The sequence below is a fragment of the Solanum dulcamara genome, chromosome 9 (assembly GCF_947179165.1).
Source record: "Solanum dulcamara chromosome 9, daSolDulc1.2, whole genome shotgun sequence".
Taxonomy (NCBI): domain Eukaryota; kingdom Viridiplantae; phylum Streptophyta; class Magnoliopsida; order Solanales; family Solanaceae; genus Solanum; species Solanum dulcamara.
Genome location: NC_077245.1, coordinates 53841699 through 53858280, shown reverse-complemented (window position 1 = coordinate 53858280; position 16582 = coordinate 53841699). Strand labels below are relative to the sequence as shown.

Sequence of the window (16582 nt, the reverse complement as noted above, 5' to 3'; positions counted from 1 at the left end):
ATGTTGGCTGATGTTTTGATGGATAACTGAAGTATATGATATATATCAACATATATATGTGGCTTTAGGGTGTGACACGTGTCAACCCCAAGAGGTGACACGTGTCCAGCCCCTATTGGGCCACCGTATCATGCTGCCAATTATGGGCTGCCACGTGGCAGTGTGGTCCACCCCCCAAGAAGGTGGGTCACCTACTTGACCCCAAGCAGGTGGGTCACCTTCTTGCTTGAGGTGCTGCCACGTGTCGCTTCTTCATTGGATACCACGTGTTGTCTTTTTTCCCTTCCTTGTGGGCTCGTAATCTCGTCTTATTTTATGTACGTATGTAATCTGTGCTACGTAAGTTTGATATATGCTTAAGTAGCTCAAGTGCATATGACTTTTAACTTAATAGCTTACATAATTAAATCGAGTCCTACGACTCATTACTTGGCCTCCAATTCCTTCCGGACTCTTATGATTTCATCTCCAACCTTCTTTAGTATGGGGTATCACATTCTCCCTTCCTTAGAGCCGTTTGATACTGTCGTAACTTAAGTGTGTCACATGCTAGCTTCTAACTAACTTATGGGACATTCCGAGTTCAAAGATGTGGGGTGTAACATTTCTTATGGCCTATCTTGCCACATCTATAACAAGTACATGTTCCCATCAAGAATTTCCCTCCATGATTCTTTCCACACTTTGCACACTTGGAAACTGAAGGGCTACTTCATACCTCCTCCTTGATCCTTAAGGTATAGCACCCTATCCTTAACAAAATTCTTTCCCAAACCTTGGCCTTATTGAGAATGGCCACTACTACTATCACCACCAAGCCTGACATTTGAGAACCCACCTTCATACTGGGCCCTCTTAGAATAACTCATTCTCATTTTTTTGAGTTTCTCTCCTTTAATTTGTTCGACAAAATTCATGAGCCAACATATGTCCATTTCCTTAACAAGCATAGAGGTACGACATTCCTTGGCAACCAAATCGGACACCTCTGATATAAATTGACTTATGCAGGCATGTGGATCGGCAACCAATAAAGGATCATATTTAGACACCTTGGTGAACTTGAGGGTGTAGTCCCTCATACCCATATTGCCTTGTCGAAGATTGATGAACTCCAATATCTTGGCTTTCCTTAGCTCAAAAGGGAAAAAGCGATCAAGAAAAGCAAGGTTGAAGGTTTCCCAATCAATAAGACCTTCATCAACCCTCTTTATCTTTCATCATCCATTAAGTATACCAAACTTGGGCATCATTCTTGAGTTGGTAGGCTGTCAACTCTGCTTTCTCTTTCGAATTCACCACATAATGCTCACTATATTATACACATCATAAATGAATATTTTTTGGGGTCATTATCCATTTTCAAACCATGGGAATTAAGAGGATTCATTCTCACAAATTCCTTCACTCTAGAGGTTTGAGTAAAAGCATTAAAAGGAGCTGCAACCCCTTGGGTTGCCATGACTTGGGCTAGCACGGTAATAGTGGTCCGAAACTCTGCATTAGTCACTTAATCGAGTAGGGGACCATTGTCTTGATGGACTGGAAGAGCTTGGTCCTAATTAGCATCGATCCCTCTTTCCATAGGTCCTCTTTTTGGAGGCATTTTTATAAAATTGCAAAGGATGATCGTTAGGCAAAAGAAATCTTAGAGTGTACTCTATAGCATGATATAGATACCGAAAGAAGTGAGAATTTTCTAAAATACCTTATAGACTCTTATTCATAGATGTGGTGCGCTACACACCCTAGGACATCTTAACTGTATGCTTTGATACTAAATTTATAATGACCCGACCTAGGGCCTAGTCATAACACAATGATCGAAACCCCAAAAGGCTCCAACTAAGTCTCTTGACATACCATTAAACATACATAAGGTAAAGCAAGTGTGGAAATAACATAGGAAGAGTCTAAATCATGAATCATAAAAGAAGAATATAACTTGACTATATAGATTCTATAACAACTTCTCCAATATTTGCCTGTATTAACCAAGATAGATAGGGGATTAGACATGTCCCTAGATCACCCTCAAACATGAATGAAAAAGTCTTTAGGATAGAACAAAGTCATAACTCTTCCTCGATAAGATTAGGACTCACCAATATTTCGTCGAAAGGAACTCAACTAGCCATGTATGTGAATGTGATCCTCAACCTCTATATTATGAGATAATGTAGGCAACAATATGCGTTAGTACATTTGAATGTAATAAGTATGTGGACATGAAATAAAATTTTAATGATAAAATGCAATGACCAAAAACGTACATAATAAAGAGGATAAGTAAAGTCATAATGAAACGATGATGATCAAAACATTTAAGGGACATAGTGAAAATCATAAAAGAACAGAAGAAAAGTATACATATGTGTATGAGATAGAACCATAACCAAAACTAAGACCATGCGAGCTATAACATGGAATTCTGATGTCTCCCCATACAATAGAAGAAATGGGGAATCTACTTGCCAAGGTAGACTCTACCCTCTAAGCAGGTCATGTACTTACATTATATATAGATCTACTAGCTAGGACATAAGGAAAATATATGGTGGCACGTAGTTATGAGACAAGAGACTTTATATAAGGACCCCGTAAGTCGAGTCCCTACTTCAAGTCATCATTCGGTGCTTAGTCAAATTCCACATAATCCATAACATAGTAATCATACTTAGAATATATCATGAAACTTGTTCATAGGTTTAACATTCATAGAGCAACTCATTTTCATAACATACTTGCAATGCGAGTATTAGCCTTTCAATATCACAATATCATACTTGTATAATTCATCTGATGAGGATCCTAGGTCACCAACATAGGCCCTAAGTAACTTTTCCATAACTTGTATGTAATTCATAACTTGAACATAATTGTAATTCGTGATCATAATTTGTACTTGAATTTATAGTAAAACTCATATACATAGTCAATTTGAATGGAACTGTAAGAATACTTTGAAATCATTGATCTCCATAATCATACTTCATGTATATCTTTATTGAAAATAACTTTATGCATGGAATTCATAGATCAACTTGAAATCATACAATTTACGTAGAAACATATTCATAACGATCATTGATAATAATTAAAAATGTAATTGAATCAGCCCAACATATTTCAACAAGAGTGAAAGTTTAAAGATAATAAAATTTCATAGGATTTTTTAGGAGAACCTTGGGACTACATGGGTGGAAGGAACCCATAGATCAATCGCCACATACCTTGATTTGAAATTGAACTTGAAATTGAAAAAAGAAGACTTGATCTTGTAGAAACCCTAACCAAAGCTTGGTGAAGATGATGAACTTTCGAGAAACCTTGGGAGAGAAGTCTAAAATTTGATTGGGAGTTAATGATGGAAACGAATAGACCTAGGAGTATTTAGGACTAATTTTGTAATGAATCTAATCCAAAAAATGTCCACATATATTAATAGAATGTAGGAAAAAGACCAAACTCTCCCTCATTTAATTCTAACTAATAGCCCTACGAGGGAACTCTATAAATCGTAGAGGCGGTGATGAAACATAGGAATGTGTCATCCTGCAGGCCTTGAAAAGAACTAAAAGTTGGGGCTCGGAAGTTTATCTATGATTCATTTGTATGACTCATCTTAGAGTCTATGAGTCATAAGGTCCACTCGTCTTGTAGGTCTGAAAACTTACCCATTTACTGAGCCTATGATGTTTGCTTATGAGTCGTGGTTATGACTCATCATTTGGTCTACGACTCGTATTACAGAGTCATAGAACTTCTCCTGCACCTTAGTCCTAAACAAGCCCAAGGCTTCCCTCTATAACTTGTCCCTATGAGTCCTAGGAAGTATTACGAGTCATAGGAGGACTTGTCAATCTGAAATTAGTCCTTGTTTTTTGGGAAATTTTTCTTTGGTTCTAACTTTTTGACTTTTGATATCTTACAAGATCACACCACTTGGCATATGACTAACTATACCTGTCCACATAATTGGAGGAATACCGGGCATACACAAGGTAACTATCTTAGAGAAACCATCCAAAATCGCATGATGAGGAGACAACTAATCCATGCTTAGAATCAAGTCAAAATCCACCATATCAGGCATAATCAAGTCTGCCCTAGTATCATACCCCAAGATGGTCAACACAAAGGATCAATACACTTTATCCACTATTAAAGAATCACCTACAAAGGGTGGCTACACGTATAGAAATAAGCAATGAATCACACAAAATGTCCAATCGAGTAGAATAATAAGCAGAAACATATGAATACATATTCCCTAAATCAAATAAAGCATAGGTAGGATAATGAGATACAGAGATCATACTTATGATGACGACATATGATGCCTTTGCCTATGGACTACCTAGAAATACATACATATGGCCACATCCATCTCTATCGCATGTTCGACTCGTCTGGGTACCACCCTTAATATCCTAAGAATCACCTCTGCCTCTTTGTACACCATCTCTAGTCGGCTGAATTGGGTCCTGAGAGCCTGAACTTGCTGACCCTGTGGGCCTTACTGACCCTGTGGGCCTTACTGACCTTGGCATCTACGATGGCTAATAGTAGAGAACTCCTTGACAAAGTGTCTTATCATACCACACTTATAACACGGCATACTGAATGAACCCCTCTAAGATATCCTAATTAAACCTGAATGGCCATCACAACATGAATACCTAGAAGACTGACCCCAACAAGGATGAACTGAAGTTTGTCTATCCTAACCACTAGTAACTATTGACCTACCATTACATTAGTATAAGACATCTTGAATCATCTTGCTAGTTGGAAACTGTTGTAAATCACCCTGACCAAAAGAACCCCAGACGTGTGATTGACATCCACTAAAATATCCCTGATAGCGAGGTCTTTTGCCGCTACCCTAATAGGCCTCATAATGTATAGCTTTGAGACTCTACACATGATCCACTATCTGTAAGAAAGAACAGCCCGATGCAACCCTCTACTCTGTGGCCAACCTTAAGGGAATAGAGAACCATTTGAAAAACTGCACACCCTCTCTTATTCTGTTGGCATAATCATTGTGGCATGCCTGGATAACCTGTGGAATCAATCCTTATACTCTATAACTGAAATTGATCCCTATAATAGCGTTGTGAACTCATCATCAGCCTCTCTCTCAAACTATGGGGCACATACTTCTCAAAGAATGTCTCAAAGAACTGGGTCCATGACATCGACAATGATCCCACTTGTCTGAAACTAAGATAGGACTTCTACCACTGCTTTGCCAGTCCATCCAATTAAAAAGAAGTGTAATCAACACCATATGACTTAACCAACCTGATGTTATGCAACATCTCCTAGAATTTAATTAGAAACTCGTAGGCATCATCGCCTGTAGCACTTGAGAACTTGGGAGGACCCAATCTGATAAATATCCCTATCATCTTCTGCTTATTTATAGTCATAACCATCTTGGCTGCCATATGATGAACATATGTTAGAATCGTCTGAACAATAAAATGGGAAGTTATGGTTGTAGGTTGTAGAACTAAAGACTGATCATATTGTGCCCCTTCTTGAGCTGAATTTTGTGCCTTTTCTCAGACCTGGGTCCAGCTGAAGTGCTAGGCAGGGTATCTTCTCGGGACATTCCCTTTATGATGTTGAGGGTCTGGGATAGAGTACCTTGTAACACTGGTGTGTCCACGAATATAGGTAGGGGCTAGAATGGATCTACCTCTACAGGCTTATGCTCGAACTGCTCATTCTCTATATCTAGCTCTGACACTAGTACTGTGGCCTAAACTCTACCCTAGCCTTTGTGTCGACCTCGACCTTTACCTCGAGCTGAGATCTATCTATAGGCGTAGACGACTCTAGCCCACCCATAGTAGATCTCATCCTCACCATCTAAGAAAGAGTGAAACAAACATGATTTAGATATTTCTACCATCATCATCGCATGATAGGAAACAAGAATAGTAACTTTATTCCTAACAATGCCCTATAGCCTCCCGATGATTGAATATGGAAGTCATCATACCGATCTGTGGGACTCTACTAGACACTTGCTCCTTAACTGGTGAGACCGATGAACCTAAGCTCTAATACCACTTTATCACGACCCAAAACCAGACCATGATAGTGCCTACTATAACCCCTCAGTAGGCAAGCTAAACCAAACCCAAAATATGAAGAAATCAACATTTAATTAATAAATAAAAATAATACTAAATGGAATAAACAGGAGTAGGAATAATATTACAATAGAGATCGAATTGTGGTATAGATGTGTAAATATGATACAAAGTATATAAAATAGCCTAAAAGTGAAAAAATAGTAGGTTGACACTAGACCAATCCTCAAACTTGGGGTCACCTATATAGGAGCTACTAAGTAGGCTGAAATAAATATATATATATATATATATATATAAATGTCCAAAATACACAATACAAGCTACTGCAAAAGAAGGAGAGCAACAAGTCTTTAAACGTCGAGAGCTCACCACTATTCTGATCTGTGATAGCTAAGGATGATCAGACGCGCGCTGGGGGTGGCTCGAACTGGAGCTACATCAAAAGGATCCAAAAGTGCAGTATAAGTACCAAACATGGGCTATCCAATAAACATCATAAGTCGAGCGAGCTCAAAAAGAACAAATATATAATAAGTAACACAATGATACTAACAACAACAAAATAAATCATAAACTACAACTACGGATGAATCGGGGTATGGGAAAAGTATACAGAGGGCAAAAAAACTCAACAAAAGGTAGCCACATTAATTACCAAAAATCAGAATGTCCAGAAAAGAGAGTATATATGACCTTGTAATAATATGACAATAATCTTAGAAAAATATCACAGAATGCCAAAAATAAATCTCGAGTTCATCAATATCAAGGAAATAACTTGGAATATGTCCACAGACCGCCTGAAATCACATCTCGAGCTCATCATTGGTGAAAGTAGAAAGGTAGCCCAAAATAAATTAAAGGGGGCCACACGGTATGATACCTCTAGCTTATCAATAATAAGAAAAAGTGTAGATAACAAAAATTGAGGAATTTCACATTATTTTTAAGTTTCTCCATAACCAAAACTCCAATCTTTTCAATCACTTATTCATTTTAAAGGAAATTTCCAATTTTAACCAACGATAAAACAATCTAGCCAAGTAACATATCAAATGATCACACATCACACAAAACTGGGAGAATCCCTACCAAAGGCAACAAAATTACTAACTTGGAACTCCAACATCCCAATAGCATGGCCTCGGACCCAACATTTCATTAAAGTAAAGCAGGGAACAAGAATATAAACCCAAAAAGTACACCAAGAGAACAAAAATAACCAACAAGATAACCATGTGGCACCTTAAGCCTCATACCACCTAAGAGCATTAAGGATACTCAGCGTTACAAGAAAACAAGAATTTACCTAAACTAAGGCTTCAACTTCTAATAGCTATAATAGCTAAAAATCGATGTCCTTCAAACTCCTAATATGATCAAGAAACTAACAACACATAAAATTCCAACCTAAGCATGCGATACTACTCATAATACATTCATTCTAATAGAGCCAATTCTAAAAGAGATAAACTATGACCTACCTTAAGGTTAAAATCACACTCAAATTGCTATTTTGGAGCTTTTACTTTCTGGGCAGCCTCCAAATGATGCCACTCTACCAAATTATCGAAGAACAAATCAAAATGAAGAAAATACCTATACTATAACAATTAAATCAAAATCAGATATAAAATCAACATTAGGAACCACACATAACATTGAAAAACCAACTTTTTTACAAGGTCTCAAATAGCTCAAGAAACCCGTGCCTCAAAAATGGGTATAATCCGAGCATCAAAAGAGACTAAATCAGTCCCACCAAGATTAATGCCCTCAAATGTCAAAATTGGAAGCATTAGGTGAAATTGACCAAAACTTATAAGTTTTTTTGGAGGATCAAATGTTCTTGGAATGTCCCACGATAAATTCTAATGCAATACAACAAGAATCACCGAATTTGGCCAAGTAAATCTCTCAAAATGGGATTTCTTTAAAATGGAAATGAGACTTAGCATTCTGAAAACGATCTTAAAAGCTCACTGATGACAGGTGATTTGGACTTCATGAACATAGAGGAAAGCTCCACGAATGAAGAGGCTAGCTCCATTAATGTTCAAGTCAGTCAACTTACCCTCTATGAATGTAGAATCTAGCCCGCGAATGCTGAGCACTAACCCAGTGAACTCCGCGAACGTAGAGCTCTTCATGCGAAAGAGGTGAACAAGCCCATTACCATCCATGAATGTGGAGGTCCTCCCGTGAATGCAAAGAACAAACATCCAGACCTCTACGAACCTAACCAAAGGCCCACAATAGCAGAGAAGAAATTTCTACTGCACCAGCACAATCGCAGAGAAGAAATTTCAACTGCACCAACAGCTAAACATCAACAACTTCTTAAGGATGGAGAATCCTCCATCGAGGGCTCGGAACTCATTCAGAACCCCATAGACACAAACAAAGAGTTCTACCCTATTGGATATGGTATTCAGGACTTAATGGAATTGACGAAATAACCAACAGATGTTGTCTCGCCAAAATATTTACCAAAGTCAACGCCTTTCAAGAAAACACATAAAATTCCTAAAAGATGAAAAACTCATTTTGAGAACCTTGGGAAATGAACCAAAGGTTGTTCTAGAATAAACACGATATTTCAAAGCTAACTGTGCTAACAGAATTTTTATCCAAGCATGTTTATCTAAAATATTGACCAAGGTCAAACTTGGCCAAAACTTTAAAGCTAAAACGTTAAATCACACAAACTCATAATGAAAGCTCCAAAACCTAAACCAACCTTCCTTCTAGACTAAAATGGACAATTAGGAGCTAATGGAACCATCCGAATTTCCATATGATGACTGAATCTTTGGATGTTGACTAAAGTCAATCCTTTTTACTTAAAGCCTCCAAAAAGAGAAAAACCCACATCAAACTCATTCAACTACCTCAAGAAGCATGCCATGCATTCCAACACCATATAAAAGCTATAACAAACATATGGAAAGGGGTACAATGGTAAAATCATGCAAAAGAACATAAATAACCTTGAGGTCATTATAAAAAGGTATCAATAATCCCTCACTCTCCTCCACCAATGTTTGGATAATGACATGTTTGAGAGGATAATTGATGCAACCATCTTAAAGGAAGCTTGGAAGATTTTCCAAAATTCTCTACAAGGATTTGATAGGCTAAAGAAGGTAAAACTTCAAACTATAAGAGCTGATTTAGATGTTTTGAAAAATGAAAGAATCCAAATCAATTTCAGATTTCTGTTAAAGAGTGTTGGCTATTGTAAATAAATTATGAAGGTACAGAGAAGAAGTAGATGATGTACGTGTGTTAGAATAGATCCTTCTATCTTTTAACACCTAAATTTAATTATATGGTGTGTGTTGTTGTGTCTAAAAATTTAGAATCTATAATGATAGAATAATTGACAGATTATTTACGAGACCATGAAGAATATATCAAACGGATAAAAGAAGAGCCACTGGAGAAACTTCTTAAAATTAGGCGTCCTTTAAAGATTATGGATGTGAGAAGAGTTATAGAGAAAATAGATAATGGAGAGGCTATGGCAGTCATGCTATTCGTGGAAAAAAGGAATTATGTTAATAAATTCAACATCTTAGATAAAGGCCACTAAACATTCGAAGGTCGTGATCATGGACAACAAGGAGGAAGAGGATGTGATTCTTTTCAGAGTACCAATGATGTGAGGTATGAAAAATCTAAAATTGAGAGTTATAACTACCATAAATTTGGACATTACTCTTGAGAATATCTTAGTTATGTTGAAGATAAACGTATCTTGTTCACAACAACAAAGAAGAATATGAGTCAACATTATTAATGACACTTAATGAAGAAGATATAAGTGATTGTAGTTCATGATATCTTCACAATGGAGCAAACAATCATATATGTGGACACAAAGACAAGTTTTTGGAGGTAACAAAATGTTGAAATGTAGTGTATCTGTTAGAGATACCTCAAAGATTCAAATTGATGGGTAGGTACGATTCTAATATCCTGTAAAGATGATGGCCAAAATTTAATTAACTATATTTACTATGTGCCAAAATTTAAAAGTAATATTTTAATTTTGGATCAATTTCTTTAAAAAGGATATAATATTCATATAAAAAATATGCATCTTTGACTTGAGATTTAAGTGACAATTTAATTGTTAACGTGAATATGGCAAACAATAGGGTTCTTCTATCTGAATCATAAGACCATTGATGCAAAATATTTGAAGGATAATATGGAAGATGAGTCATTATGTTGGCAAATGTGATTTGGGCACTTGAATTTCAAATCACTCAAATCAATGAGAAAAAAATAATATGATTCATGAGATTCCTTCAATTAACCATCCTAATTATTTGTGTGAAGCTTGTCTTCTTGTAAAACATGCAAGGAGGAATTTTTTGAAAGAGGCCACATCAAGAGCAACCAATCCACTCTAGCTTATACACAGTAATGTGTATGGTTCAATCAATATACCTTTCTCTTGGTAAAAGTAAATATTTTTTTATTTTTATTGATGATTTCATCAGAAAGACTTGAGTGTATTTATTAAAACAAAAATCATTTGTTGCATTTAAAAATCACTGACAACAAATTCTAGCATTAGAGACAAAATGTGGAGACAACCCATGGATAAAAAAATTAAAGCAATAGAGAAGAACAACACTTTGGTTTTAACAACTCTTTCTAAGGGCTATCAAGATATTGGAGTCAAATGGATATACCAAACAAAAAGAATGATCATGTATATGTAAAGAGATACAAGAAAAGACTTGTGGCTAAAGATTACAAGAAAATACATGGCAATGAGTATGTAGAAGTCTATGCACCTGTTGCCCGCATGAAGATGATTCATCTGTTGATCTTTGTAGTGGCACAAATGAAGTAAAAAAATCCATCAATTAGATGGTCAGCAATGTTGAATGGATAACTTGAAGAACAAGTTCTATGTTGACCAACCATTTGGCTTTTTCAGTAAGAAATCATTAAGATAAGGTGTTGAAGTTGAAGAAATCCTTATATGGGTTGAGGCAAGCTCCACGGGCGTGGAATAGTCGCATTAATAAGTACTTTCAAGATAATAAATTTACTTGTTGCCTCCATGAATATGCTCTTTACATTAAAGTTCATTCTAATGGAGATATTCTACTTATTTGTCTTTAAGTCAATGATTTTATTTCAATGGGTAATAATTAAATTCTTTTTGAAGTTTTCAAGAAAGTTATGTCTCTTGAGTTTGAGATGGTGGACATAGAACTCATATTATATTATTGGGCATATAAGTGAAGCAAATGGAGGAAGGCATCTTTATATAGTAAGAAAGTTATATGAAAGAGGTCGTGAAGAAGTTCAACATGCTTGATTGCAACCCCTTGAATAAATCAATGCAGAGTGGAATAAAATTATAAAAATTCGATGATGGAAAAAAGGTGGATCCCATATTTTTCAAAAATATCATGGGAAGTTTGATATGCTTGACCTGTATGAGGTCAAATATACTCTTTTTTGTTGGAATTATAAGTTGTTACATAAAATTTTCAACCTCCACTCATTTAAAGGTTGCTAGAAGAATTTTTCGTTATCTAAAAGATAAGATAGATCTTGGACTATTTTATTCTTCTAATAAAAACTTTAACCTTGTGGAATTATTTTATGGTGATTATGTGAGAGATATCAATGATAGAAAAAGCATAACTAATTTTGTGTTTTTCATGGATGATTGTGTTATTTCTTGGAGTAAAATAAATATTCTATTGTTACTCTTTTGACTTGTGGAGCCAAATATGTAGCAACAATATCATGTACATGTCATGCTATTTGATTGAGAAGATTGTTGAAAGAGATTAATTTACCACAAATTGAAGTCACAATGATTTGTGTTGAAGATAAATCCACACAAGCACTTGCAAAGAATCTGGTGTATCATGATCAAAGTAAGCACACACACATAAAATATAACTTCATCAGAGAAAGCATTCCCAAGAAGGAAGTATAACTCAAGTATGTGAAATCTCACGATCAAGTTATAGATATTGTCACTAAACCTCTCAAATTTGAAGAGTTTCAGAGGTTGAGATCAATTTTTGAAATATAAAAGAAAAAAAATTAAGGGTGCAGTTTATGGGGTCCATACCCATTAATGAGGAAGAAAAATGCACAACCTTTTTTTTGAAAATTTTAAAAGATGGGCAAGGTTTTCAAAAAGGAGGAATAAAAATGCACCACCTTTTGTCTGATAATCTCAAAAATTGGTATTTTATATTTCAATAAATTTAGAGGTCCTTCTCATTTGTAAGAATACACCAAAAATCAGAGAGAGTAATAGAGAGTAATCTACAAACTATTTTCTATAGTCTATAAGAAAATAGTTTGGGAATGATTACTTCGCTTGCGTATTATATTTTTATCATGTTAAAATATTTGATGTTGTTGTTACTCTCTTATTATCTCTATTTAACGTGGATATTATTCTTTGGTACGATTATTAATTTTTCACCACTCATCACTTCTCATCTTTTTCCTCTATTCCTACACAAGCAAGAAAACATCCTTGATATAGGTTTCGAATTTTTTTCACAATAAATATCAAGAGTATTGATATAGGTTTAGGATTTTTTTCACAATAAATATAAAGAGTGTGGATATTAACTTGAGGAGCAGTGGAATAATTATTGGGTTATAATGAGGAGATCATGTCATTATGGTTACTTGAGCTAGGAAGAATAATAACACAACTTTTTTTACTTTATGCCTACTAATTATCATGCACTTTAATATTTTTGTTATATTATTAAAATATCCTTATGCACCAACACAATAAGAACCACCATTAGTCCTGATTTACTTAGGATTAATGGGTGGTGAAGTAAAACAACCTAATTTACAATTCATCAATTTACTAGAAATAGTGTATCTGTATTATTGGAATCAAATACTCCTACTGATTTTATTGTAAATTCTACTAGAGAAAGTAATAATCAAATCAATATGTTGATGTTAGTTACTATTGCTATTGCATCCAAATTTGAGTACTCTATAAGATTCCATAAATATAGACGAGGACTTCTTAGAATACAGTACAACGTCATGAGTTGAGACCTCATGGAATACAATTGGGGGTCTCTTTAAGGGTGTTTCACATTATGAGACCAAAGGATTTTGGCTCATGTATACTTGTGGTATTATTAATTCTTATTTAATCAATTTTGTATAATTGTTAGAGTGCTTAAAGTGAGTCATTTTTACCTTTAAAATTTACTAACCCCTATAATGATAGCATTTGCCATCAGTGATAAGCTTTTACTTTTCATTTCTGTATGATGCTTGAGTAATTTCTTCAGAGCTAACTGTTAAAAGGGAAAGGAGGAAAACCAAAATTGCAATTTATTACATTCTGTACTCTGATATGAATCTTCTCTAACACTTAATTCTAATGCTGACATATTTGAAAATTTTGCAGCTAAATTCCCTAACTCGTGGAGAAGGCAAATAAGAGAATTGATTAAATAATATCTTTTTCCATTCCTTATTCTCAAAGGCCTCTTTTTGCTCCTTACAGTTTTGTTACTGAGACGTTCTAATTAAGCGAACCTCTTGCTAGAAGGTTTTTGTTTAACCTCCAGTGTTGTATGCATAAGGATTTGGTTGCGTCCTTGCTAATCCTATTTGTCCTTGCATTCCATCCCTTTGATATTGTTGCCACATTACCTGCTCATCTACTAATAGTCTCTGCTTCTTTTCCATTTCAGACATCTGAACATATGATGGTGGAGCTATTGCTAGTGATGCTGTAAAAGGGTCAGTGCTTGTCCCAGTTGTACTTTGAGCTCTTCCATCCGCAGATGGAGGTGCAGGCAAGGCTAGCATTGACGGCCGACCAGCTGATCCAAGTGCAACACTACTAGAACTTCCAGTAGCTACAACACCTGAGCTGGCTACCATCTGAGCTACTGCTCCTTGTTGATACATTCCATCTAATATTAATGTGTTGAACCCTCCAGGAAGGGAAGCCTTCTGGTTTGACAAATGGCTCGTGTGCTGAACTAGTGTTGTTTCCCAATCCCCTGAATCATTGAACGCTTTCCATGGTGAAGTGGTTGTTGAAGGACCACTAGTTTCTGGAACACCATCAAAGAGTGATATAGCCAATTGATCTCCATGTTCTTCCATAGTTAATGCATCTTCACCCAAGTTCAACAAGTCGGCTACATCTTGGGTTTTCACCACCTCTTTCTTTTCTTCTTCTTTTTCTTTTTCTTTTTCTTTATATTTCTCTTGATTTGTTTCTTCAGGAATTCCCTCTGGTGGTGGTAATGCCTTAATTGCATTCATATCTTGTTCTAGTTCCGATTCTGGCTCATGATTTCTTTCAATCAACTCACTTTTAGGTTCATAACACATTGCATTCCCATTATGTCCTAATATAGACTTCTCTTGTATAAATTCATCGATAAGGTCAAGTTTCTTCTGTGGAATGTTCTCAATGTCTGGATATTCAGAAGAGTGTCCAATTCCAACCATTTTACACCAGTTGTAGAACTGTTCAAGCTCAATATATTGTTTATTAATATGACAAAAGATCTCGTGAACCTTCACAGAGTCGGTAATTGATAGTTCATGGAACTTAACAATTAGGATAGTTATTTTTTCTGTTATTTCAAAATATATCTGGAAACTTTCGTTCACAAGTGGATAGAGAGCCACGAATACAGTTCTGTTGGTCCTTGCTAAACCTGCTCTTACAAAATGACAAACATAAATTAGAATATTTTGGTTAGAAATGGTTGAGAGAAGAGGCAAAAATGGCCAAAATAAAGCATGTACATATTTTGTGCAAGCCCTTGAATGGTATGAAAATTCAAATTCTCCTAGTCCAATTTCCACACTTGTTTTTATTTTTTTTCACTAAAAGGAAATATAGTTTGAAAATAGTCAAATATAATGCAAACCTGCGGGTCTACAAGCTAGGAATCGCTTAAGAAGTTGAATAAGATATTGGATCCTTGAGAAAATATCCTCATTCTTCATTTCTCTTAAGGGAGTGAGTTGTTTCACCACGACGGATTCAGAATGAACATTATCTAAATCTTCATCATAGGCATAGGTACTGCGCTTTCCACGACGGCTTTGCATCCTATACTCAAGTTGTTCATCAAGGTACAAAGAATAGGTACGAACAAGTGCAGAATAGTCCCATGAGTTAGATCTGGTATCTCGAAAATCAGACATGTTAAGAAGCCTGGTTCCTTGTCTAGTGGCAAAGAAAATCTCCTGCTCAAAGGAGGGATCACCATCAGAGAGCAACCTATGGATCAACATTACTGACTTGAGTGCTACAACCCAATTCTTGGTCTTTCCAAGACGTCTTGAAATATTGTCGACACAAGCACCAACATTGGCTCGAGAATAAGCAGTCAAGCTTAGAATCTCTCGAATATGCCTCTCCTCAGGTGGGTACTCTTGGTGTCTAGTGGCTTTGACAATGGAAACTTCTAGGTCGGACAAACAGTTACTTCCCCCTACCTTGGCCAAACTTATGCTTGTCTGGTCCTTGACAGCACCAATTGCTTTTCTAAGTTTGCTTGGTGCCATGAAGTTTCTATGTAGGCTTCTAAAATATTTTTATTTTCAGTTGTTCAGAATGGTGGTAGTTTTAACCAAAATAAAGAAAAAAAACAAATGTTATTAGTTTGTAATGATATTTAACATGCATTTTATGGTTTGTATACACATATTTTGCATTTCCAAAAGTAGTTAGTTCATTTAAACCATAGAACCCACCTTAGATCTTCCAACCGATCATAGAACTCACCTTAGATTTTCCTCTCTACTTTATATCTTCCACACAACTAATATTATTAGAAATTCTCTATTAGATGATCACAAAACTTATGAAAATATTTGAATCATTCTCTTTCACAATGGAAGGACAAATTGAAGGGAATAAGAATTGAGAAAAAGACAAAGAGGGTGATGTATGTACAACTCTTTCTTCTTCCCTCTTTTTCTCTTCCACTTAAATTTCCTAGTTTCTTTGTAATGTGTTTTTCCTCTTGACTTGTTTGAATGACCATATAACCATCCTACATTTTAGCACTATAATACGGATAGCTAATGGAATGTTTTCCAAAACAAGATTGCAGTTTAGATAAAAAATTTATAATCATTGAATTTTGGGTGGAAAAAAATTAGAGTTCCATTTATTCTGTTTGACTTATTCTATGTGGAGGGGTTTGTTATTTATTGGTAGAACTTTTAAGTAAACACTTATCCTTCCTGGTGTTTATATGTGATATAATTAAATTAAATTTAGAAGACAAACTAAAATTTATAAAGATTCTTATTTTAAATAAAGAATAAAGAAAAAAATACCAAATACTTATTAAAGTAAAAAAGAAGTAAATTTATACTAGCTAACCAACATAAAAAGACAGGATGACCATCAACCTTCTTTTTTTCCTTTGCATGCACATCTTCTTGGTTGCAAT

At 35.4% G+C, this 16582-nt stretch overlaps 1 protein-coding gene across 1 annotated transcript; it reads right to left on the bottom strand.

The window, feature by feature from the left end:
• Positions 1–13706: 13706 nt before the first annotated feature.
• On the bottom strand, positions 13707–15686 carry LOC129904385 (putative clathrin assembly protein At1g03050). Its single transcript, XM_055979950.1, has 2 exons — positions 15044–15686; positions 13707–14827 (listed from the first exon to the last, which is right to left on the bottom strand). Exons 1-2 carry the CDS (start codon positions 15684–15686, stop codon positions 13707–13709), a joined length of 1764 nt encoding a protein of 587 aa, XP_055835925.1.
• Positions 15687–16582: the final 896 nt, after the last annotated feature.

Excerpts from the sequence above, each read along its gene's own strand:
- LOC129904385 (XM_055979950.1), bottom strand. The coding sequence starts at position 15,686 with ATGGCACCAAGCAAACTTAGAAAAGCAATTGGTGCTGTCAAGGACCAG. Across the intron at positions 14,828-15,043 it reads CCTAGCTTGTAGACCCGCAG|GTTTAGCAAGGACCAACAGA; the intron begins GTTTGCATTATA and ends TTGTAAGAGCAG.